The sequence below is a fragment of the Rhinolophus hipposideros genome, assembly GCF_964194185.1.
Source record: "Rhinolophus hipposideros genome assembly, chromosome: 20".
Classification (NCBI taxonomy): domain Eukaryota; kingdom Metazoa; phylum Chordata; class Mammalia; order Chiroptera; family Rhinolophidae; genus Rhinolophus; species Rhinolophus hipposideros.
Genome location: NC_138066.1, coordinates 25,517,444 through 25,541,477, shown reverse-complemented (window position 1 = coordinate 25,541,477; position 24,034 = coordinate 25,517,444). Strand labels below are relative to the sequence as shown.

The window sequence follows — 24,034 nt, the reverse complement described above, 5'->3', positions numbered from 1 at the left end:
TCTCATTTTGTCCCTAGTTGCTGTATTTTGTTACTTCCCCATCAGCATTCCTATTTCTTTTCTTTTTTCCTTCCCTAAGTTTATTTTGTGAATTTAACAGTGGGAAATCCACTTGACTGTGCTCACAGCAGGTAATAAGTGCCATGGTAGTCACTGGATTGGTTTCTTCGGATGGTTAAATAATAGGGTAATTAAGTTTTTCTGAAGCTGCCAACTGTATTGGGGTTTGGAGCATGTTTAAGGCTTATTTAAAAATAGTTCCTTCAGAAGTGAACCATTTAACTGGTAGAATTCCTAAGGGCATATCTTTCTCAGGTAGAGATTACTTAGACTGGAATTTGTGTCAAGTAGAAGAAAATCCTCTTTCATATAAGTCTAGATTTAATGCTGTACTATCTCATTCTGATTTATAATGTTTATGATTTTTAGCGATGTGCTTTTTACCTACTATAAATTCCCTAAAATAGCTTTTTTAAAAAAACAACATATACTTTAAAAATGAAGGGTTCTAAAAAACTGAATAAGAAACATTTATTCAGATACTTTTATTTATTTATTTTTTTTATTCAGATACTTTGAAAGACTCATGATCTTTGCTTTTTGAACCCAAAATCTAAATCTAGAAAAAATACAGAAAGGACATTGTTTTTATGAGCTGCAGTTATAAGGTCTAAATGTTATCTAAATAAACTGGGATGTTGGTATCTTTAAGACCCCAAGCATTCTAACTGAACCATAAATAAGGGCAGAGCTATCACTACTTTTAGTCAACATAGTACAGGTAACCTCCGTATAACACAGTTGTTAGGTTCTTAAAAAATGCCATGTTATGTGAATCCGTGTTATACAAAACAAAGAACTAGTACAAAAAAGGGGGTTCAGTTCCAAAAATTAAAAAAATCATACTATTATATTTTTATAATTAAGAGAAATGTATTTATTAAAGCAATTTTCACCAAAAGTATAACATATTAATATGTATTAGATAATGTTTTCTTCGTCATCACTACTAAGCTTTTATTACGTTCTGTGTTGTTCGGGGATTTCCCTAATTTCGAATGAGATATCTTTTGTTCCTAAAAGCTCTTATTATGCTCCGTGTTGTTCGGGTATTTCTCAGATTCTCAAACCATGTTACAGTGAAACCATGTTCTAGGATGCTGTATTGTATGAGGGTTTTCCTCAATTCTCAAACTGTGTTAGAGCGAAACTGTGTTATAGAAGTGCTGTGTTATACGGGGGTTACCTGTACTGTGCACTGTCACCACTTCTTTTCAACATAGTACTAGACATTCTGGTCAGAGCAATTAGGCAAAAAAAAAAAAAAAAAAAAAAAAAGCATACAAATTGGAAACGAAGAAGTAAAATGATCTGTTTGCAGATGATGTGAGCTTAAATGTAGAAAACCTTAAGGATTACACACACACACACACACACACACACACACACACACACACACACCCCTATTAGAACTAATAAATGAATTCTGCAAAGTAGCAGGATACAAAATCAAAATGCAAAAATCAGTTATATTTTCATACTTGAACAATCTGAAAAGGAAATTACAAAAACCGTTCCATTTACAATAGCATCAAAAAGAATAAAATGCTTAGGAATTACCTTAACTAAGGAGGTGAAAGACTTGTACAATGAACTACAAAAAATTGCTAAAAGAAATTAAAGAAGACATATTAATGGGAAGACATCCCATTTTCATGGATTGGAATACATAATATTATTAAGATGTCAATACTATCCAAAGCAAAATACAGATTCAATGCAATCCCTATCAAAATTTCAGTGATTTTTTTTTTTGCAGAAATAGAAAAACCTATTATAAAATTCATAGGGAATCTCAAAAGACCCCAAATAGTAAAAACAATCTTGAAAAAGAAGAACAATACCAGAGGACTCATAATTCTTAATTCAATAACATACTGTAATGCTATCGTAATCAAAACAGTGTGGTACTGGCATAAAGGTAGACATAGACCAATGGACTAGAATAGAGAACGCAGAAGTAAACCGTCAAATATGTGGTCAAATTATTTTTAACAGTGTTCCAAGACCATTCAATAGGCAAGGGACAGTCTGTTCAACAAATGGTGCTGGGAAAACTGGACATACACATATAAGAGAATGAAGTTAGATGCTTACCTAACACCACATACAAAAGTTTACTCAAAATGGATCAAAGGCTTAAATTGAAGACCTAAAACAGTAAAACTCATAAAAGAAAACGTAGGGCAAAAGCTTCATGACATTGAACTTTACAGTGATTTTTTTGGATATGACACCAAAGGCACAGGTAGCAATAGGAAAAATAGACAATTGAACATTATGAAAATTTTTTAAAATTTGCATCAGAATACACTATCAACAGAGTCAGAAGGCAGACAACAGAATGGAAGAAAATATTTGTAAATCATATATTTGATAAGGGATTAATATCCAGAATATAGAGAGAAATCCTGAAACTCAACAACTGAAAAACTGAATTCAAAAATGAGCAAGGGGGTTGAATAGACATTTCTTCAAAGAAAATATACAAATGGCCAATGAGCACATGAAGAAATGCTCAACATCACTAATCATTAAGGAAATACAAATCAAAACTACAATGAGGTACCACCTCACACCCACTAGGATGTCTACTATCAAAAGTAAAGTAGAAAATAACAAATGTTGGTGAGGAAATGGAGAAATTGGAACCCTTGTGCACTGTTCATAGCAATGTAAAATGGTACAGCTGCTGTGGATAACAGTATGGCAGTTCCCCCCAAAATTAAAAATAACATCACCATATGAACTGCAATTCCACTTCTGGGTATATACCCCAAAGAATTGAAAGCAAGGTCTCAAAGAGATATTTGCACCTCCATGTTCATAGCATTTTTCATAATGGTTAAAATGTGGAAATCAAGTGTCCATCAACAGATGAATGAAGAAGCAAAATGTGGTATATACATATAATGGAATATTGTTCAGCCTTAAAAAGGAATGAAATTCTGACACATGCTACCACACAGAGGAAACTTGAGAACATTATGTTACGTGAGATAAGCCAGTCACAAAAAGACAAATATTGTATGATTTCATTTATATGAGGTACTTCAAGTAGTCAAAATCATGGAGACAGAAAGTAGAATGGTGGTTGCCAAGGGCTTGGCGATGGTGGGAGTTATTTAATGAGTATAGAGTTTCAGTTCTACAAGGAGAGAAGAGTTCTGGAGATGGATGTTGGTGATGGTTGCAAAACATTATTAATGTATTTAATACCACTGAACTGTACACTTAAAATGGTTAAGATCGTAAATGTTATGTGTATTTTACTACAATAAAAGGAAAATTTTAACAGACAATAGGAATAGAGAAAGCAGAGAGAGCAAATACAGATGACTCTTTCAAGTTTGGTTGTAATGGGCAGCAGAGAAATGAGATTTTGGCTGGGGAGGTGAAATGTTGGTCAACAAACTTGTATTTTAACATTGGAGATACTTTGTATTATTGGGAATGACTTATAGAGTGAAAATTGATAATATGAGAGAGAAGACAATTGCAGGAGTGATATTTTTGGTTGTTCATAGCGGACGGAATCTAGTAGATACAAGTGGGAGAGACAGCCTTAGGAGCGTGGACACTTTTACCACTGTAATAGGAAAAAAGACAGAGTTCCTGGGTACAGGTGCACAAAGTTTGGTGATGGGAGCTTATGTGACTCCTAATCATTTCTTTTTTCTCAATGAGAATTAGGAGCAGGAAGGAGGAGAGAGTTCTTTGATTAAGAAAAAATTGTGTAAGTTGTTAAGCAACACTAAAGGTACTCTTAAAGTTAGAGGTCATGAATTAAAGGATGACAAGTCAGTATGTTGAATTTTACTTTGGTCACAGTCAGCTGTTTGGGTGATGGCTGGAGTAAGGAGAGAGTTGGTGTTAACCAGGATTTTACAAAGTGAGTTTGGCAGAGGGATAAGAGATTTGAGAGTTTATGCAAAAGAGTGATTGTAATGATGGAACAGAGAAGGAAAGTAGTAAAGATTGTAGGGAAAATGTATTAAAGGTCCTGAGAGTTAAAATTGGTGAAGTTTATGTTCTATGGGGAGTGAGTTGGAAAGATAGGAGCTGGTAGGTGGAGTGTAAGATCCCTGAAATGGATACTTCGAAGGTTATTTAGTTATTAGTAATGACATGGCCTTGAGGATGGTCATGGGACTGAGTTGAAGTGGAGGACAAGATCACTGGAGGTAAAGAGGTCAAAGAACTGAGATGTCTGAGTGTTAGAAAGATCATCTGTGTAGCTACTGAAATCACTCAGTTTTTAAGAGTTATGGTAGAAAGAGAGACAGTAAGTTTGCTGCTAAAATATTCAAGTAAGAGGACATGAAGGTTTGCTGAAGATTCTAATGGTAGTAAGTAGTGAATGAAATAGTCTGACAGTGTAAGTTTCAAAGGGTTTTTAGGAAGAAGGTAGGTGGCCATGAGGAACAAGGAAGATACCTAACTTACCTCAAGGCCAGGTGATCTAAGGGATGAAAGAGAAAACTGACACTCCTGAGAGGGCTCTGAGGAAAACAATATCTTTTCAAGGGAGTCAAGTATTGGTTAATGTAAGAAGGTGAAAGGAATGGGACGATCCGGGAAGAGGCTGAATACAGGAGGTTTGTTGATGACAGACCTTGAGTTCCAGAGAGCACAGTGGAAGGATTGGATTGGGGAGGTTGGGCAGGAGGGATGTGAGTCTGGATCCGTTTATGGTACAAACAGAGCTTAATAGAGATGAGAGGCTGTGATACAAGTATGAAAGGCTGAATTACATGTATGCTTGTATATTATATGTTTATATATATATATATTTATATATATATATATGTTTTTATATATATTAAAGTTATAATAAAGAAACCCAATAAATATTAATGTAATAGCCTTAGAGTCCACAACCAATTAATTGTGCTGCCAGATTATTTTTTGTGTGTTTGTTTTTATCTCCTAATAAACTTTGCCATTTCTATGTAATTGATTAGCAGTTTGAGATTTTAGGAGAAGCCAATTTTTAAAAACTGTTGCCATTTACATGGGATTTGTAGAAATGGATTGTCTTAACTACAACATAACAAAAACAAAGTAGGGGAAAAAAGCAAGAGCTCCATGCTGATCTAAGATTGTAATAGTACCTACAACTTCAGATTCAAAGTGTTTGAGTTAATTAAAACAATCTCATTTTCAAACAGAATTGACTTTATAATATGTACATGTTATAAATTCAAATGTATAAAATAAATGTGTACTTAAAAACAAGTTATTAGGATGATGCAAAAGTAATTGCAGTTTAAAAGGTTAAAAATAATTGCAAAAACCGCAATTACTTTTGCACCAACCTAATATTTAAATTATAAGATGAAAAATAAAACTTGATTTTAGAAACATTGACTAACATTGAATCAGAGACTTTGTGCTTTCTTTTTTTTTTTTAAATTCATTTCAGGTGTACAAAACAATGTAACAGTTAGACATCTACACCCCTCACAAAGTGATAACCCCCTCCCCAAATCTATTGCCCCTCTGACATCGTGTATATCTATTACAATTCCATTGACCCGATTCCCTATGCTGTACTCCATATCCCGTGACTATATATATATTAAATTATAGTTGACATACAATATTATTCAGCTTCAGGTGTACAGTGCAGTGATCAGGCATCTACACCGTCCATGAAGTTGTCTCACTAATAAGACAAGCACCCATCTGACACCCCACAAAATCTTTACAACATTATTGATTATATTCCCCAAACTGTCTTTCATATCCCTGTGGCAATATTGTAGTTACCAATTTGTGCTTTCTAATACCCTCCCCTCCCCCTTACTCCCACCCCCTCCCATCTAGCAACCATCAGTTTTTCTCTATATCTCTCAGACTGTTTACTTTGCTCATTTATTCAGTTCTTTAGATTCCACATATAAGTGAGATCACATGGTATTTTTCTTTCTCCAACTTATTTCACTTAGCATAATGTTCTGTAGGTCCATCCATATTGTGGCAAATGGTAAGATTTCATTCTTCTTTATAGCCGAGCAGTACTCTATTGTATAAATGTACTTACAGGTTCTTAATCCAGTCATCCACCGATGAGCATTTCAGTTATTTCCAAGTCTTGGTTTTGTGAATAGCATTGCAATAAACATAGGGGTGCATATATTTTTTTGAATTAGCGTCTTAGGTTCCTCTGGATAGATACCTAATAGTGGAATTGCTGGGTCAATTTTGTTGATTTATTGATGATAGCCATTCTGAGAGGAGTGAGTTGTTATCTCATTGTGGTTTTTATATGCATTTCTCTAACAATTAGTGAGGTTGAGCATTTTTTTCATATGTCTGTTGGCCATCTGTCTGTTTATATGTCTGTTGGCAAAAAAAAAATGTCTCTTTGTCCCCTGCCCAGTTTTTAATTGGGTTGTTTGTTTTTTTGGTGTTGAGTTGAATGAGTGTTTTATAAATTTTGTATATTAACCCCTTATCAGATGTATTATTGACAAATATCTTCTCCCATTCAGTAGGTTGCCTTTTTGTTTTATTGGTGGTTTCCTTTGCTGTGAAAAAACTTTTTATGAAGTTTGATGGAATCCCATATGTTTATTTTTTCTTTTACTTCCCTTACCTGAGGGGATAGCTCAGTAAAAATATTACTCAGGGAAATGTCTGCAAATTTACTCCCTATATTTTCTTCTAGGAGTTTTATGGTTTCGGGTCCTACATTTAAGTCTTTAATCCATTTTGAATTTATTCTCGTATATGGTGTTAAGGAGGTGGTCCAGCTTCAGTTTTTTTGCATGTGTCAGTCCAGTTTTCCCAGCACCATTTATTAAATAGACTGTCTTTACCCCACTGTAAATTCTTGCTTCTATTGTCATAGATTAAATGATTTGTGCTTTCGTTTTAACATCTTAAGTTACAATTTAGTTTTTTAAACCTGATCTACATTTATCAGAATTGTATGGACTTCTGATAAATAGCTTTGCTTTTAAATATATTCATTTTTATACTGTAGAGATAAATTACTTACTGACTTTTAAACCAGCTTATGGCATTTTCAGTCTTTCAGCCTCCTGTAGCTACCTTTATAAAAATAGTTAACTAATGGAGTCCTTGGTGAAGTGTTTGAACTGCAGTTTTTGCACCATTCTCAGTTTCCCAAAATAGATACACCAGGTGCCTTTGTTACTGTAAGAGTGTCACCTCAAATTAATTCTTAGCTTAACACTGAGTAATACTTTTCTATCTTTAGAAGTCTCTCACATGTATCATTTATCAAGGTTATACTTTGAAAGATCATTTTATAGTTTGATGGTAAACAGCTAAGGTTAAAGTGTAGAATACAGATATATAGACTCTAGACAGGAATACCATAATTTCACGCTTCATGAATGTATGAATTGAAGTACAGTATGATGAAAAGACTTACTCTTTTGAGTCCTAGGAATTAGCAAAGTCCAGGGTCTTAAAGAAGTTAGTCTGGAACTAAAAAAAAAAAAAAAAAAAAAAGGTAAAATAAATACCAGATTTTAATATGAAAGTACCCTACACCATTAGTATTATACCGTATTATTTTTCTAGAGCTACTGTAACAAAGTATCAACAGAAATTTATTTCTCACAGTTCTACAGGCTAGAAGTCCAAGATCAAGGTGTTAGCAGGGTTAGTTTCTACAGAGACCTTTCTCCTTGGCTTGTGGATGGTTTTCTTCTCCCTGTGTCTTCACACGGTGTTCCCTCTGTGCCTGTATGTGTCCAGCTTTTCTCTTCTTATAAAGGCATAAGTAGTATTGGATTAGGCCCACCCTAATGATCTCATTTTAACTTAATTGCCTGTTTAAACACCCTGTCTTAAAATTCGGTCAAATTATAAGATATTAGAAGTTACTTCAACATAGGAATTTTGACAGAACACAGACCAGCCCATAATATATACTAATACTGATACTGATTCTTCAGCTAGGTAAAATTTGGCCCAAGGTTTGTTTGTTTGTTTTTAAGTTATTATGTAGCACTTGCTGTGCTAAAGGAACTAAAAGTGAAAATTCCTAAAGGTGTATTGGGGCATCTTCCATTGACTTACCATGAATATAACTTTGTAGAAAGCATTTTAAAAGATTTTTAAAGAAACACTGTATTTGTTTTAAAAAACAGCGAAAGCCATTTTTTACTGTAAAGTCATATAAAAGTATGCTATCTTTGTGAGGATACAGTGATGAAAATAGTGTCTCTTTTTGGTGGAACCAGTTTTAGGTATACACACTTTTTAATTTCACTTACACTCAGTAAATTTTCCTTTACTACATCCACAGTCCTCTGATAATGAATTTACTAGTTTAATAGTATTATATATACTTGTAATTCTACAACATTTCTTGACATGTATTGCTGTTGCCAAGTGCCATTATTAAATATTTTTCTTGTTTTGGTCATATTTTCCCTTGATGTGACCACCTGAAACAATTTGTTTGTATGAAATGGTATCTTCTATTATCTTTTCTATCACTTAGAATCCATTCATGACATTAGTGGATATTTCTGCTTTAAACCTAAGATTATTAGGGTATTGAATATCAAGGTATTATCAGGGTTATCAGATTTTACTTAGTTAATGTGTGACTTGTTTTTCTGTGTACTTGGAAATACCAAACTTGTATGACCATGTCCATTAATGTGGGTGTAATAAAAGATTGTCACTTAATAACATGTCTGCTTTTAAGTAGAATTGCTTTGTCTGGCAGATATAACCAGAAATTTTTAAAAAGGCTATAAGTATGGAAGAATTTACTCTTCATATTAGAAGCATTCTGATACTGTTATCAGGACTACTTAATATCTGAAAGAAATTATTATGTTTATTATGTATTATTATATTACTATTGCTTATTATATTATCTCAACTCTAAAAAAAAGGGTTTGATAGCAAATTAAATCACAACATACCCACCAGAATTGATAAAATTAAAGAGACTGACACCATAAAGAAGATGTGGTACATATACACAATAGAATACCATTCTGCCATAAGAAAAGATGAAATACTGCCATTTGTGACAACATGGATGGATCTTGAGATTATTAGGCTAAGTGAAATAAGTCACACAGAAAAAGTTGAGAACCGTATAAGTTCACTTATATGTGGGATATAAAACTGAAGGTAACAAAGGAACAATATAAACAAATAAAGAAACAAAAACTCAGACGCAGACAACAGTTTAGTGGTTACCGTAAAGTAAGGGGGTAGGGGGATGGTAGAAGAAGGTAAAGGGGGTCAAATATATGGTGATGGAAGGAGAACTGACTCTGGGTGGTGAACATATATTTTTAAATTAAAATAAATAAACACATACATAAGATGTTCATGTAAAAACTAAAGTAAGGACCCAAAATTCAGATAACATGTTTCCAATAGCACCATATTTTTGGTTAATTTAGCAAATTATCTTGTACCTGTTTTCTCAGTCAGTAGAATCTGAATAATTATTGCCACACCTGTTCTTTGGATAAACTATTATAGACATACCTCATGTTATTGCTCTTCAGTTTATTACGCTTCACAAGTATTGCATTTTTTACAAATTGAAAGCAAGACGTCTCCACCAGCAAAAAGATTATGACTCGCTTTATTGTGATACTGGCTTTATTCTGGTGGGAGCCAAACCCACAATATCTCCAAGGTATGCCTTTATACTCTTAAAGGTTTACAGTATAGTTTTCAAAACTTACAAACCTGGGTTTAAAATCTACACATGCAAAAGAATGAAACTATACTGCTATCTGTCACCACGTACCAAAATTAACTCAAAATGGATCAAAAACCTAAACATAAGACCTGAAACAATAAATTGTAAAGAAGAAAGCATATGTACTAAACTTATGGACCTTGGGTTTAGAGAGGATTTTATGAATTTGACCTCAAAGGCAAGGGAAGTAAAAGCAAAAATAAATGAATGGGATCATATCAAACTAAAAAGCTTCTGCACAGCAAAAGAAACCATCAACAAAATAAAGAGGCAACTAACCGAATGGGAGAAGATATTTGCAAACAACATCTCTGATTAGGGGCTAATATCCAAAATGTATAAAGAACTCGTACAACTCAACAACAAAAAACAAACAATCCAATTAAAAAATGGGCAGAGAACCTGAACAGACACTTCTTCCAAGAAGACATACAAATGGCCAACAGACAGATGAAAAGATGCTCAATTTCACTAGCTGATAGGGAAATGCAAATCAAAACCACAATGAGTTACCACCTCACACCTATTAGAATGGCTGTTATCAACAAGTAATAACAAGTGTTGAAGAGCCTGTGGATAAAAAGGAACTCTCATACACTGTTGGTGGGAATGTAAATTGGTGATCACTATGGAAAACAGCATGGAGGCTCCACAAAAAACTTAAGAATAGGGCCGGCCCGGTGGCTCAGGTTGTTAGAGCTCCATGCTCCTAACCCCTAAGACTGCCGGTTCGATTCCCACATGGGCCAGTGGGCTCTCTACCACAAGGTTGCCAGTTCAATTCCTCCAGTCCCACAGGGATGGTGGGCAGCGCCCCCTGCAACTAAAATTGAACACAGCACCTTGAGCTGAGCTGCAGCTGAGCTCCTGGAGGGCTCAGTTGGTTGGAATGCGTCCTCTCAACAACAAGGTTGCCGGTTCAACTTCCGCAAGGGATGGTGGGCTGTGCCCCCTGCAACTAGAAAACGGCAACTGGACCTGGAGCTGAGCTGCGCCCTCCACAGCTAAGACTGAAAGGACAACAACTTGAAGCTGAACGGCACCCTCCACAACTAAGATTGAAAGGACAACAACTTGACTTGGAAAAAAGGCCTGGAAGTACACACTGTTCCCCAATAAAGTCCTGTTCCCCTTCCCCAATAAAAAAAAATCTTTTAAAAAAAAATTAAGAATAGAATTACCATATGACCAGTGTCGTGTGGGGTGTCCGGTGGGGGGGCCTCTGCTCCCGCTCCCCATATAAGAACGCAGGACATGGTGAGGCCAAAAAGGAACACCCATGGAGCCATAGGTAGGGAAGTCATACCACTATGGTCTCACTGGAGGCTGGGTTTACACGACGTGCGACCTGCTGTCCGCTTTGCTGCCAACCGACCAACTGTCCTCGACTCTCCTTACTCTCCTACAGTCTCCTCCTTCACTCTCCTCGGCTCCCCTCTGTAGCCGCGGCAGTTATATCAGTGACCAATGGCTTAATGGCTACAGCTGATGGCCAACCAGCCACAGCTGACGGCCATCCACTATCTGAGCCAGCACCTCTCCGCATGAGGCTGAGAGCCTGGAAACTGCTTTCTGGGGCTCTGTCCCCACAACCACGCAATCCCTCTTCTCGGTATCTACCCCCAAAATCAGAAAACATTTATCCTTAAAGATACTTGTATCCTTATGTTTGTTGCAGCATTATTGACGGTCGCCAAAATATGGAAACAACAAAGTGTCCTTTGATCGATGACTGGATAAAGAAGATGTGGTGCATATATACAATGGAACATTACTCGGTCATAAGAAAAAATGAAATACAGCCTTTGTGATGACAGGATGGATCTTGAGATTATCGTGCTAAGCGAAATAAATCAGACAGAAAAAATTGAGAACCATGACTTCACTCATGTGGGATATAAAACTGAAAGCAACAAATAAACAATACAAACAAACAAAGAAAAACTCATAGACACAGACAACAGTTTAATAGTTACCAGAGGGTAAGGGAGGAGGGAGGTTGGTAGAAGAGGCTAAAGGGGGTCAAATATATGGTAACAGAAGGAAATTTGACTTTGTTTGATGAGCACACAATGCACTATACAGATGATGTATTATAGAATTGTACACTTGACACCTATATAAATTTATTTATTTTTTAAATTAAGGTTTATTGGGATGACAATTGTTAGTAAAGTTACATAGATTTCAGGTGTACACTTCTGTAATACATCATCTATAAATCCCATTGTGTGTTCACCACGCAGTCAGTTCTCCTTCCATCACCATATATTTGATAAATTTATTAACCAATGTCACCCCCAATAAATTTAATTTAAAAAATAAAATGTGGCTCTACTATTAACTTCTGTAATCGTCAGTTTCTTCAGCTGGAATTTCAGGTACATTCTATTTCACAGTGCCATTGTGAGAATGAAAAGAGATTTAAAAAAAAGTAAAGAATTTAGTACATTAGGTGGCATGTAATAAGAACTCAGATTGTAGCTACACTTATCAGTTTTCCTGAAAACAAGATACAATTTTGTTTTCAATATTATTGTATTCAGAATGTTTATGAAACAGGTTATGACTTAAATTAATATGCAGTAATAGTAACATGGATTACTAGAACCATTAAATAGAGTTCTATTTCCAATTGTTTCAAAGGATAATTGTGTATCATTTTAGTAAAGCCCCTGCTTAAGACTGGTCAATCATTTCGAAATATTCGTTGAAGTAGAGTTCCTATGAAAAAACCATACCTACTTTTGAAATTTAAATGCATTATCTCTCAGTGAGAGGGACTAAAGTCTCTAATGAAAATGAGGCCTCAATATAAACCAGTTATTTGAGTTGACAATAAAAGTGTAAATATGACCGTAATTCCTGTTTGCCAATGGATAGCACCTGTTTACTGATACTAGCCCAAGTTTCATGTAAGAACTCAGCATTGTTATGTGGAATATTCTTTCGTAAATGTATTGATTTTCTACTCTTAACATTCTTTCTAGGGAATTAGGGAGTAGCTTAAGCATACATATTAATAAATCAGAAAGACAAAAGTTTCTTCAGTCAGCAGATATGTACTGGTCACTGTGTGCTAGGCACTGACCTGGGCATGGCATCGATGACCAAAGCAGACAAAAACATCTGTGGTCTAGTGGGAGGAGGAGTGGAGACATAAAATAAGCAATAAACATAATAAATTCACATAGTATACTAGAAATTGATAGAGGCTACGCAAAAAGGAAAGACTTGCAACATAGTGAGAGGCATTGCAAGGGCAGGGAGAAGAGGAAGAACCATCAAAGGAGATTGAGAAGACAGAACTCTGGGAGTAACAGGAGAGTATGGCGTTCTGGAAGCCTAGAGAAGAAAGCGTAATGGAGTAAAGGGGACATCAGCAGTCAGATGCTCCCATGTGAGTCAGACCTGAGAACAGACTGCAGGATTTGACAACAGGGTCACACTGGTGATGCTGACAAGTTTCAGTAAGTTTGCGCTGTTTAATTCTTTTTGGTCGTGAGGAAGTGTCGTGCAGGGTCTCAGCTCCCACTCCCCGCCCAAGAACGCAGGACACGGTAAGGCCAAAAAGGAACACCCATGGAGCCATAGATAGGGGAGTCAAACCAATATATTCTCGCTGGCGTCTGGGCTGGAGACACAGGGAGCAGGATCTACATAATCTGCCTAACAGCAGTCCGCGCTTGCCAGCCACCATCTTCTTGCTAGCCCCCATTCCTCTCTCTGCTAGCGTAGCCACAGCAGTTATATTAGTGGCCAATAGCCTACGGGTTACAGCTGACGGCCAACTAGCCACAGCTGCTGGCATCTGATCACAGTTGATGGCCATTTACTACCCGAGCCAGCACCTTTCTATGTGAGGCCGAGAGCCTGGAAACTGCTTTTTGGGGTTTTGTCCCCACACTCCACCCCTACAGGGTCTCGCCTCACAATCTACGCGACAAGCGTCTTCTGCGAGGGGCCCTGTGCAAGGAGCCTGGAGGTGAATGCACTATCCTGAACACAGCCAGGCTCTCTGGGCACAGCCAGGGTTTCTCAGGGCACCACCACAGTACTTCTGGGCACAGCCAGACATCCTGGGCTTCTTAGGGTACCACTGGTCTCCCCGGGCACAGCCAGGGTTTCTCAGGGGACCACCACAGTACTTCTGGGCACAGCCAGACTTCCTGGGCTTCTTAGGGTACCACCTGTTTCCCCGGGCACAGCCAGCTTTTCTCAGGGCACCACCACAGTACTTCTGGTCACAGCCAGACTTCCTGGGCTTCTTAGGGTACCACCTGTCTCCCCGGGCACAGCCAGAGTTTCTCAGGGCACTGCCACTCTCTCTGGACACAGCCAGACTTCCTGGACACAGCCAGGGCCTCTCAGGGCACTGCCACTCTCTCTGGACACAGCCAGACTTCCTGGACACAGCCAGGGCCTCTCAGGGCACTGCCACTCTCTGGACACAGCCAGACTTCCTGGACACAGCCAGGGCCTCAGGGCACTGCCACTCTCTCTGGACACAGCCAGACTTCCTGGACACAGCCAGGGCTCTCAGGGCACTGCCACTCTCTCTCTGTGCCTCTCGGGGTACCGTGCTGGAACAACAGCAGCTCACATCAAGGTGCTTACATATTATCAATGGCGGCCAGTCAAGACACAAAAGCAAACATCAACCAGTCCCACTACATGATGGTATGTTCCCAAACAGTCAAGCGTCCATTAAATTAGGGATAGAAGGCAATTCCCCATAGTCCATAGTCATTCGCCAGGGCTGTCCTGGGGGTGAGGGATGACCTTGACCTCACCCTCATCTCCCACGGAGGACTCAGCAAGCGTTTCCTCCTGGGACTAAAAGTCCTGCATCCGGGCTGCCTCAGCAAGCAGTTCCCAGCCCACAGGGCGGCAACAACCTTCGCTTTCTCCGGCCTCTGCTGGTTGGGGAACCGTCCACATCTTTCCACCCCTCCACGGGAATCGAGCTCTCCGGCAGCTGCTCCTCCTGGTCTTCCTCAGACTGAGCTTTCATACGCACAAACTGCTCCACTGCCCTTCGGAAAGCTTTGGCCAGCACCGTATCCTGCCAACTACGCCATGTGTCACGCAGGGGACCCTGCTCGCTGCGCCATTTGTCGTGCAGGGTCTCAGCTCCCACTCCCCGCCCAAGAACGCAGGACACGGTAAGGCCAAAAAGGAACACCCATGGAGCCATAGATAGGGGAGTCAAACCAATATATTCTCGCTGGCGTCTGGGCTGGAGACACAGGGAGCAGGATCTACATAATCTGCCTAACAGCAGTCCGCGCTTGCCAGCCACCATCTTCTTGCTAGCCCCCATTCCTCTCTCTGCTAGCGTAGCCACAGCAGTTATATTAGTGGCCAATAGCCTACGGGTTACAGCTGACGGCCAACTAGCCACAGCTGCTGGCATCTGATCACAGTTGATGGCCATTTACTACCCGAGCCAGCACCTTTCTATGTGAGGCCGAGAGCCTGGAAACTGCTTTTTGGGGTTTTGTCCCCACAGGAAGGATGACAAGAAAGATAGTAATTACCTGCAAAGCTCTCTTGTTTTTGTGGTCTTGTGGCACTAGTGGCAGTTTGATCTCTGGTAAATGTTTAACATGTAGCTTGCTAGTCACAGAAAACTTAGCGTATTGTTGGTCTTGCTTGAAGGTCAGCCTGGCCAGTGTGAACAAATGAGTGCTAAAGTTACACTGACAGCAGCCATAGGGAATGAGATTTGTGTTGTGAGAACCCCAAGCCCAGAAGTGTAGGAACTAGTCATTTGGTAGGTACCATTGTTTTAATTCAGAAAAGCTAAGAGAATCCGTGGTGTGTGGGCATTACAATCCGTTGACTCCAGGTGGTATTCCTAGAGGTTGCTATAGAAAGAAAGAAAAAAGCTTAAAGGGGGAAAATGCAGTCCTCTGTTTAGTCCACTGAGAAAAAGAAACAAGTCAGGTGGAGAATTTGCCTTCTTTATTCTTGGTTTAATGTGTTATTCTAGATTTAGAATACATATGATTAACTTGGGGAGCGGCAGAGGGGGTGATCGGAAATTCAACATTTAAGTGCTGTCCCCCTAGCAAGGGCATACCGATAGCACCAGCCTACATGTGGGCTGTGATGAGGCTGCTCCACATGAGCCTCGCTCAGAATTAACTGATGGAAACATCCCACCTTCAGAATTGTTATTACCTTAGCAATGCTTTGCCAAGACTGCTGCCGCACAGCTGTGGGGGCTGCGCTGACGCCCACGTTGCCAGTGTCAGGAAGGATGTACTTTTAAACCTCTAATTTATCTAATGATGTCTTTAGTGATTTGTGTAGGTTTGGCATTGTGATGAAAATGCTTCCTGGCTTGGTTTATACCAGTTTGCAGTCTTAAAATGTATTTTGCCTCAATATGCACATGGAAGATACTCAAAAGTCAACTTGGCAAAAGGTCTGACTAAAATACTATGCTGTCCATCTAACAGAACTCATCCACCCGGTGTATTTGAAAATGAATGCAAATTAAATGTGTTTTTATGCTGGAATAATCTATTATGGTTTCTGCTTTATAAACCGAGACGGCAATATGTAGTGCTGAAAGAGAGCCAGCTTTCATATTCAATTACAAACTTACTCCTTGCCTTTTCTCTAGTGGAAAATGTATATGTCAACTATAATTGAAAAATAAATTTTAAAAAAAGAAAATGTGGATTGGACTCATGTCAGCCTAGAGAGTGGAGATAGAATAATAAGTTCTTGTAAATAAATAATGTTAAAGAGGTAGGAAATAGTGCTCTCTTGTTTGAAATATAAAATTTCATAACAAGTTGGTGAAAATATAAAGCTTAATAGACATGTCTCTTTAAGAAAACAAGGTATATAAAATCTGAAGGATTCTTTCCTAACGAATGGATTCAGTGCAAAGATTGATTACATTTATCAAAATAAATATACATTCACCTTCTAAGAATACACCTAATGCATAAAGCAGAGTATCCCCATATTTATTATAAAAGGAATATACAGGGTTTATTTCCATTCTGCTGGCCTATGTGAAAACATTTGTTTGGATCTGAAGTGTGTTAATTTATACTTTTAAACTGCTTTTATTCCATCTTTGAAATTCAAAATGATATTTGGAATAGAATTATAGAATTAGAATTTTAGACCTGAAAGAGACTTTAGAGTTATTTTATTACAATTTCTTGATTTTCCAGTTGAGGAAACTGAAATCCAAGATGTAAGCATCTTTTCTAAGGATGCAAAACTAGAATTAGAACTCAGCTTTCTAACTCCCTATATTTCTGGATAATCTGTCTTCAACAAGTTCATTGAGTAACAATTAAATGATAAATTGGCAGAAATTTCAGGTTTCCCCCAGTGTGCAACTATATATGTCTAGGCTTCAAAGTCAATAATGATCCCTAATTGTCTTCATCATTAAAAAAATTCTTGTAGCAACAGAGAAATCAGTGTTTAAATTACTAGCTAAAGTGATTTTTGAGTGACTGAGACGTCTATGTATATAATCAATAGTCTTTAATATCTATAGGAAACAGCCAAAGCAATCTTGGAAAAGAACAAAATTGGAGGTATCACACTACCTGAAGTCAAACTATAGTACAAGGCTATAGTAATCAAAACAGCATAAAAACAGACAGATAGATCAATGGAACAGAATAGGGAGCCCAGAAATAAACACATATCTATATGGTCAATTAATTTATGACAGAGGAGGCAAAAATATACAGTGGGGTAAATAAAAATGGTCTCTTCAATAAGTGGTATTGGGAAAATTGGACAGAAACATGCAAAATAATGAAACTAGACCACTTTCTTACTTCATATACAAGAATAAACTCAAAATGGATTAAAGACTCAAATGTAAGACCTGAAGCCATAAAACTCCTAGAAGAAAACATACACAGTAAACTCTTTGGCATCGCACTTAGCAATATATTTTTTGATATGTTTCCTTGGACAAGGGATAAAAAAGAAAAAAAACACAAATGGGATTACGTCAAACTAAGAAGTTTTTGCACAGCAAAGGAAACCATCAACAAAACAAGATGACAACCTATTAATGGGAGAATATATTCACCAATGATACATCTGATAAGAAGTTAATATCCAAAATATATTAGGAACTCATACAACTTAACACCAAACGAACAAACAAGCAAGCAAACAATCTGATTAAAAAGTGGGCAGAGAACCTGAATAGACATTTCAACCAAGAAGACATATAGATGGCCAATAGACATGAAAAGATGCTCAACATTAATTATCAGGGAAATGCAAATTAAAACCACAATGAGATATCACCTCACACTTGTCAGAATGGCTATCATCAATAAGTCAACAAACAGCATATTGGCAAGGATGTGGAGAAAAGGGAACTCTTGTGCACTGTTGGTGAGACTGCAAACTGGCATAGCCGCTATGGAAAACAGTATGGAAGTTTCTCAAAAAACTAAAAATGGATATACTGTATGACCCAGCAATTCCACTTCTGGGTATTTATCCAAAGAAAATGAAAACACTAATTCGAAAAGATACGTGTACCCTACCCCTATGTTAATTGCAGCATTATGTACAACAGCCAAGATATGGAAGCAACCTAGGTGTCCACCATAGATGAATGGAGAAAGATGTGATACATATTACAATGGAATGTTATGCAGCAGTAAAAAAGAATGACATTTGCAACAACATGACATATCTAGAGGGTATTATGCTAAGTGAAATAAGTCAGGCAGAGCAAAACAAATATCATATGGTTTCAATTATATGTGGAATCTAAAAACAAAACAATCAACAAAACTAAAACAGATTCATAGAAACAGAGACCAAAGGGATGGTTATCAGAAGGGAGGGCGTGGGGGGATGGATGAAAAGGGGAAAGGGAATATAGTCAATAATATTGTGATGTTTGCACGGTGACAGATGATTACTAGAATTAATGGGCTGATCACATTGTAAGGTATAAAAATATGGAATTACTACATTGTACACCTGAAACTAATATAATCAATATAAGATTGTATACCAACTATACTTGAATAAAAAATAAAAATAAAAAGCAGAGGGAAAATGCTCAATAAATAAATAAATAAATAAATAAATAAAAATAACAAATGTTGGCAAGGATATGGAAAAAAGGGAACCCTCATGCACTGTTGGTGGGTATGTAAATTGATGCAGCCACTATGGAAAACAGTATGGAGGTTTGTAACAGAATTAAAAATAGAACTATCATATGACCCAGCAGTTCCACTTCTGGGTATTTATCCAAAGAAATCCAAAACATTAATTCAGAAAGATATGTGGACCCCTTTATTAATTGCAGCATTATTTACAATAGCCAAGATATGGGAGCTACCTAAGTGTCCATTGATATACAAATGGGTAAAGAAGGTGTGGTACATTTATACAATGGAATATTACTCAATCATAAAAAAGAATTTAATCTTGTCATTTGGAATACCATGGATGGAACTAGAGGGTATTGTGCTAAGTGAAATAAGTCAAGAGAAAGACAAATACCATCTGATTTCATGTATATGTGAAATCTGAAAAACAAAAACCAACAAACAAAACAGAAACAAACTCACAGATTCAGAGAACAGACTGATGTTCACCAGATGGGAAGGGGTTTGGAAGGATGGGTGAAAAGGTAAACAGGATTAAGAAGTACAAATTACCAATTATAAAAAGCCACGGGGATGTAAAGTACAGCATTGGGAATATAGTCAATAATATTGTAATAACTATGAATGGTGTCAGATGGGTACTAGACTTAACAGGTGATCACTTTGTAAGGTATATAAATGTCTAATCACTACGTTGTACACTTGAAACTAATATGATATTGTATGTCAACTGTAATTGGAAAATTAAGTAAAGGACACCTAAAAGTATCTATGGGTAACAAAGACTTGTATAATAATAATAAATTCCTGCAAGCACTGTAGGTGAAAGTAATGCTAGGGGCTCTTCTGTGACTTGGCCCCATTGTGAAATCTACGGAAATCAATGCTCATCTCATGCATGAGAAATGAACATGCTCAGTATTGAAATTTGTCTTCTCTGTGCTGCTCCACTCATTGTGATGGGGGTAGTTCTCATAATGATTGTCTTAGTCCGTTTGAGCTGCTATAACAAATTACCATAGACTGGATGGCTTATAAACAACAGGAATTTATTTCTCACAGTTCTGGAGGCTGAGATGTCTAAGGTCCAGGCACTGGCAGATGTGGTGGCGAGTGAGGGTGTACTTTGTGGCTTACAGATGACTATCTTCTCCTTATGTCCTCACAAGGTGTAAAGGGCGCGAACACTTTTTTATAAGGGCCTTTTTTTCATAAGGGCGCAACCCTCATGACCTCAGCGCCTTCCAAAGGTTCCAAATCCAAACACCATCACTTCGGGGGTTAGAATTTCAGCACATGAATTGGGAAGGGTGGAGGTGTACTCTTTCAATCCATAGCAATGCTTGAACATCTTCATCCTTAAATAATGCTCCCAGATATACTGCATGGCTGTTTGTCTAATTTGGGAAAAGACTGATTTAAAATAAAATAATTTGTATAAATACTGACAGATACTGAAGATCATTAGAATGCAGTTGTATTTTTAATAATTAAAAAATCTTCTACTAGGCATGTTTTGGGCTGTGGTTATTTTTGAAATGGAATTGAAGAGTCAAGATTGATCTACCAGATAAATGTTGAGGATAAAGATGACACTAACGAATGTGAGCAGCAGGGAGGAACAGTCAGAACTTTCATGGATCTCAGTTTTATGTGTTTTCTGTGTGTCTGAAGAATACCTATTGTTAGCTTAAAGCAAAACCTGTGCTTTGTTTACAGAGTTCAGTTTGTGAAGCTTAATAGAGCCTGATTTTTGCTTTACAATATATAACGTTGAGAAAGTCCATGTACACAGAAATTCAAATATGTATTCATGTATTCATTAACATAAATAGCTTTAGTGAAATGGAATGTTTTGTTTATGTGACTAGAATTAAAAATTAAAACTAAATGGACCCTTAATTAATGGTATCTCAACATTGTTCAAACATATTTATACATATAGTTTATGACAGACATAAAATTAGCATGGATTTTACTTCTATCTAGGAATATGTAAAGTCTGTATTTTGATACCTAAAACAAAGTAACACGTTGGTATGAAAACACATTTCCTTTTGTTCTCAGGATGTGACTTACTTGAAGATAGGAATGGTAAACACCTCAGATATGTTATATTTAAATAGCAAAGTCTCATTCTTGGACTGTATTTGAGGGGCCTGGAAAGATTAATTTGACTTTGAAAGAGCCAGTCCCCCAAAATGACACACACTGCAACAGTTGAAAAAGTTTCTAATCATGCTCTACTTCTGCAATGTTCTCAATATAATAACATTTGTAACCCCCATTTTCCAAACTGCCATGAGTTTTGGGCCTCCTCTGAGATTTGCTATGTAATACATTTGCCTAACTTTAAAACCTTCTGTATCAGGATTTTTCAAGCATTGAATGAGAAATGATGAACAAAAAGCAGTTTGCTATATGTTATTATCATCATATTAGTCACTCCTGGTAATTCTCTTTTAAAATGACAAGCTTTAATGATAAGCTTTTATTTGAGTTGTATCAAATACTCTCTGATGTGACTGTTTTAAAATATATTTGCAATTCTGATTTTTTTTTTAAATCACTTTCAATTCAGAGTCAAAACCATCAGAACTTATTCTGCTAAAGTGTTATAGCTTTCTGACATGTAGGAATAGCTGATGTGGGTGAAGTGTCTAGCTTGATGTTTTATATCTAACTATTAGTCAGCTAATCCTCCTCCCTACTTCACTGAAAATATTTTCATTCTGTCTGACAAGTAAAAAAATTACATTAACTGTGACTAAAAATGTATTGCAGATGACACATTAATGAGACTGATGGTTCTTGCTTTATACTCTCAAGTTTTCAATCTTACCTTTGGTGAACCTAGATCCAGCTAGTTTAGTAATTACACAAAAGATACCCCCCTTTTTTAACTCTGGGGGAAAACAATTATAATAAAGGTTTTCAGATAATTTTTTAATATAAATTTTAAAACAAAGAAAAGGACCCAGTAAATGTTGTAGCTATATACTAAAAGTCCACTTAGGCAAAATATTTGGATGTGTCCAGTTAATCAAAATAAAGCATGATTTTTAAAAAATTTATTGGGGTGACAGTTGTTAGTAAAATTACATAGATTTCAGGTGTACAATTCTGTGTTACATCATTTATAAATCCCATTGTGTGTTCACCACCCAGAGTCAGTTCTCCTTCCATCACCATATATTTGATATAAAGCATGATTGAAAGGTAAAGACAAGCAATGTTGATAAAGAGTTTAGGTCTATGAAGGAAAATTTTGACTCATAAGGAAAAATTCAGTTAACTTAGCATGAAAGGAGAACTGATAATACTGTTTATAAAGCATTTGGATTTCAAAGGATGTCACCAATTTATTTCATAATTATTAAAGGGCAGTAGCTTTCAAAAAAATTTTTCATCATCATCAGGATTCAGTATATACTTACATATATATATATATGTATATATATATGTATATATATATACATATATATATGTATATCTGGAATACTTTGCCTTACCTCAGGTACCCTATTTCCTTTTCAAGAAAATGCTGGTCACAATTCATAACTTGATTTTATTACCCACTAAAGGGTCATAACCTACAATTTGAAAAATACTGATGAACAATAAAGAGAATTTTCCAAGATTTTTCCCCTTAGGGACTTAGAATGTAAACACTGCCATTCTGTTTCTAAACCACTCACTTCTTGGCCTCACCCAAACCTTATCACAAAAATTGCACCAGCTCCAAAATCATACAGACAAGCATTCTGTTCTCAGACTAGAACATTCTGTCCTTCTAGGTTATGTGCTCAAGTACTCCCGCTACAGATCTTTAATTACATTTAGACCACATTGATTTGCAACTCATGTCTGTTCTTTCTTAGCCAACAGTCCATGGTCGAACATTGTAATCATATCCTTAAAAAGATACTCAATTCCCATGTCTCTTCTTCACTTTATAGTACTTACCTTGCAAAACCCCAATCTTGATGAACTAGATTATTCTTTTTTCATGTTCCAGCACATGAACACAGATGGAGAAAATCATACAACCAGAAAGACGGGTTTCACTTAAAAATTGTCTCCAAGTTCCAGTAATGTCGGCCCTGACAGTCCTACTGCTCTCTGCTATGACTATTTCATATCTACTTTCTCTTCACCCCTCCTCTCCCATATGTTTGCTCCCCTCACCACCCAGTTGATGATCTAACTCAGTGGTTCTCAACATGTGGTCCCCAGACCAGCAAGCAGCATGAACATCATATGGGAACTCAGTTAGAAATGAATGTTCTTGGGCCGCACTCCAGGCCTACTGAGTCAGAAACTCCGGGGATGGGATCCAGCAATCTGAGTTCTAACAAGCCTGAGGGTGATTCTAATGCATGCAAAAGTTTTGAGAATTACCGTGTTTCCCTGAAAATAGGACCGGGTCTTATATTAATTTTTGCTCCAAAAGACGCATTAGGGCTTATGTTCAGGGGATGTCATTCTGAAAAATCATGCTAGGGCTTATTTTCCGGTTAGGTCTTATTTTCGGGGATACACGGTACTGATCTGGCCTCATACTTCATTGAGAAGCCATTTTCTGAAATGTAAGCTCCAAAGTCAGGGGTCTTTGTCTCTTTGGGGGCCTATATATCCTGTGCACTAGAACAGTGCCTGGAACAGTCTCAGTAAGTTATTGTTGAATCAAACCATTAGATTGGAACTCCCTTATTTTCCTAAGAAATCTAGAAACCTACCTGCATCTGTACTCATTTTCTTCCTTCGTTTTCCAACTGAGGCAATGTGCCTCATCCTAGCAGGGCTCAGTATTTCCATATATAGATTGGATCTCATCCCTCTTTGCCTTCTCAAGAACTTAGTTCTTTTGGTCCTCTCCTCTCTCCTGCATTATCAATCTTTCTCTACTAGATCATTTCATTTCGCACGGATTCTGCACCATTCTAAAACAGCAACAAGCTTTCCCTGTCCCCATATCCCCTTCCAGTTACTGCCACACCTCCTTGCCTCCCACTTTCGAACCCATTCTAATCTGATTTTCACCTCCACTATTCAGTAATTCTTGACGAAGTCAGTGACTTTTTAAAACATCTTGTTTTACATAATTCACATACCATAAAAG

General features: G+C 37.2%; 2 protein-coding genes across 2 annotated transcripts in view; one reads left to right on the top strand and one right to left on the bottom strand.

The window, feature by feature from the left end:
* The window catches only part of TRIM37 (tripartite motif containing 37), a 238,113-nt gene that overhangs the window by 99,339 nt on the left and 114,740 nt on the right, over positions 1-24,034 (bottom strand). Inside the window, exon 25 of the mRNA XM_081029027.1 lies at positions 7,466-7,521. Within this exon, the coding sequence (XP_080885153.1) occupies positions 7,466-7,521 (56 nt within the window). The remainder of the gene's footprint in view (positions 1-7,465; positions 7,522-24,034) is intronic.
* PPM1E (protein phosphatase, Mg2+/Mn2+ dependent 1E) overlaps positions 1-24,034 on the top strand; it is a 130,131-nt gene that overhangs the window by 80,942 nt on the left and 25,155 nt on the right. The gene's annotated exons all lie outside the window — the stretch shown is intronic.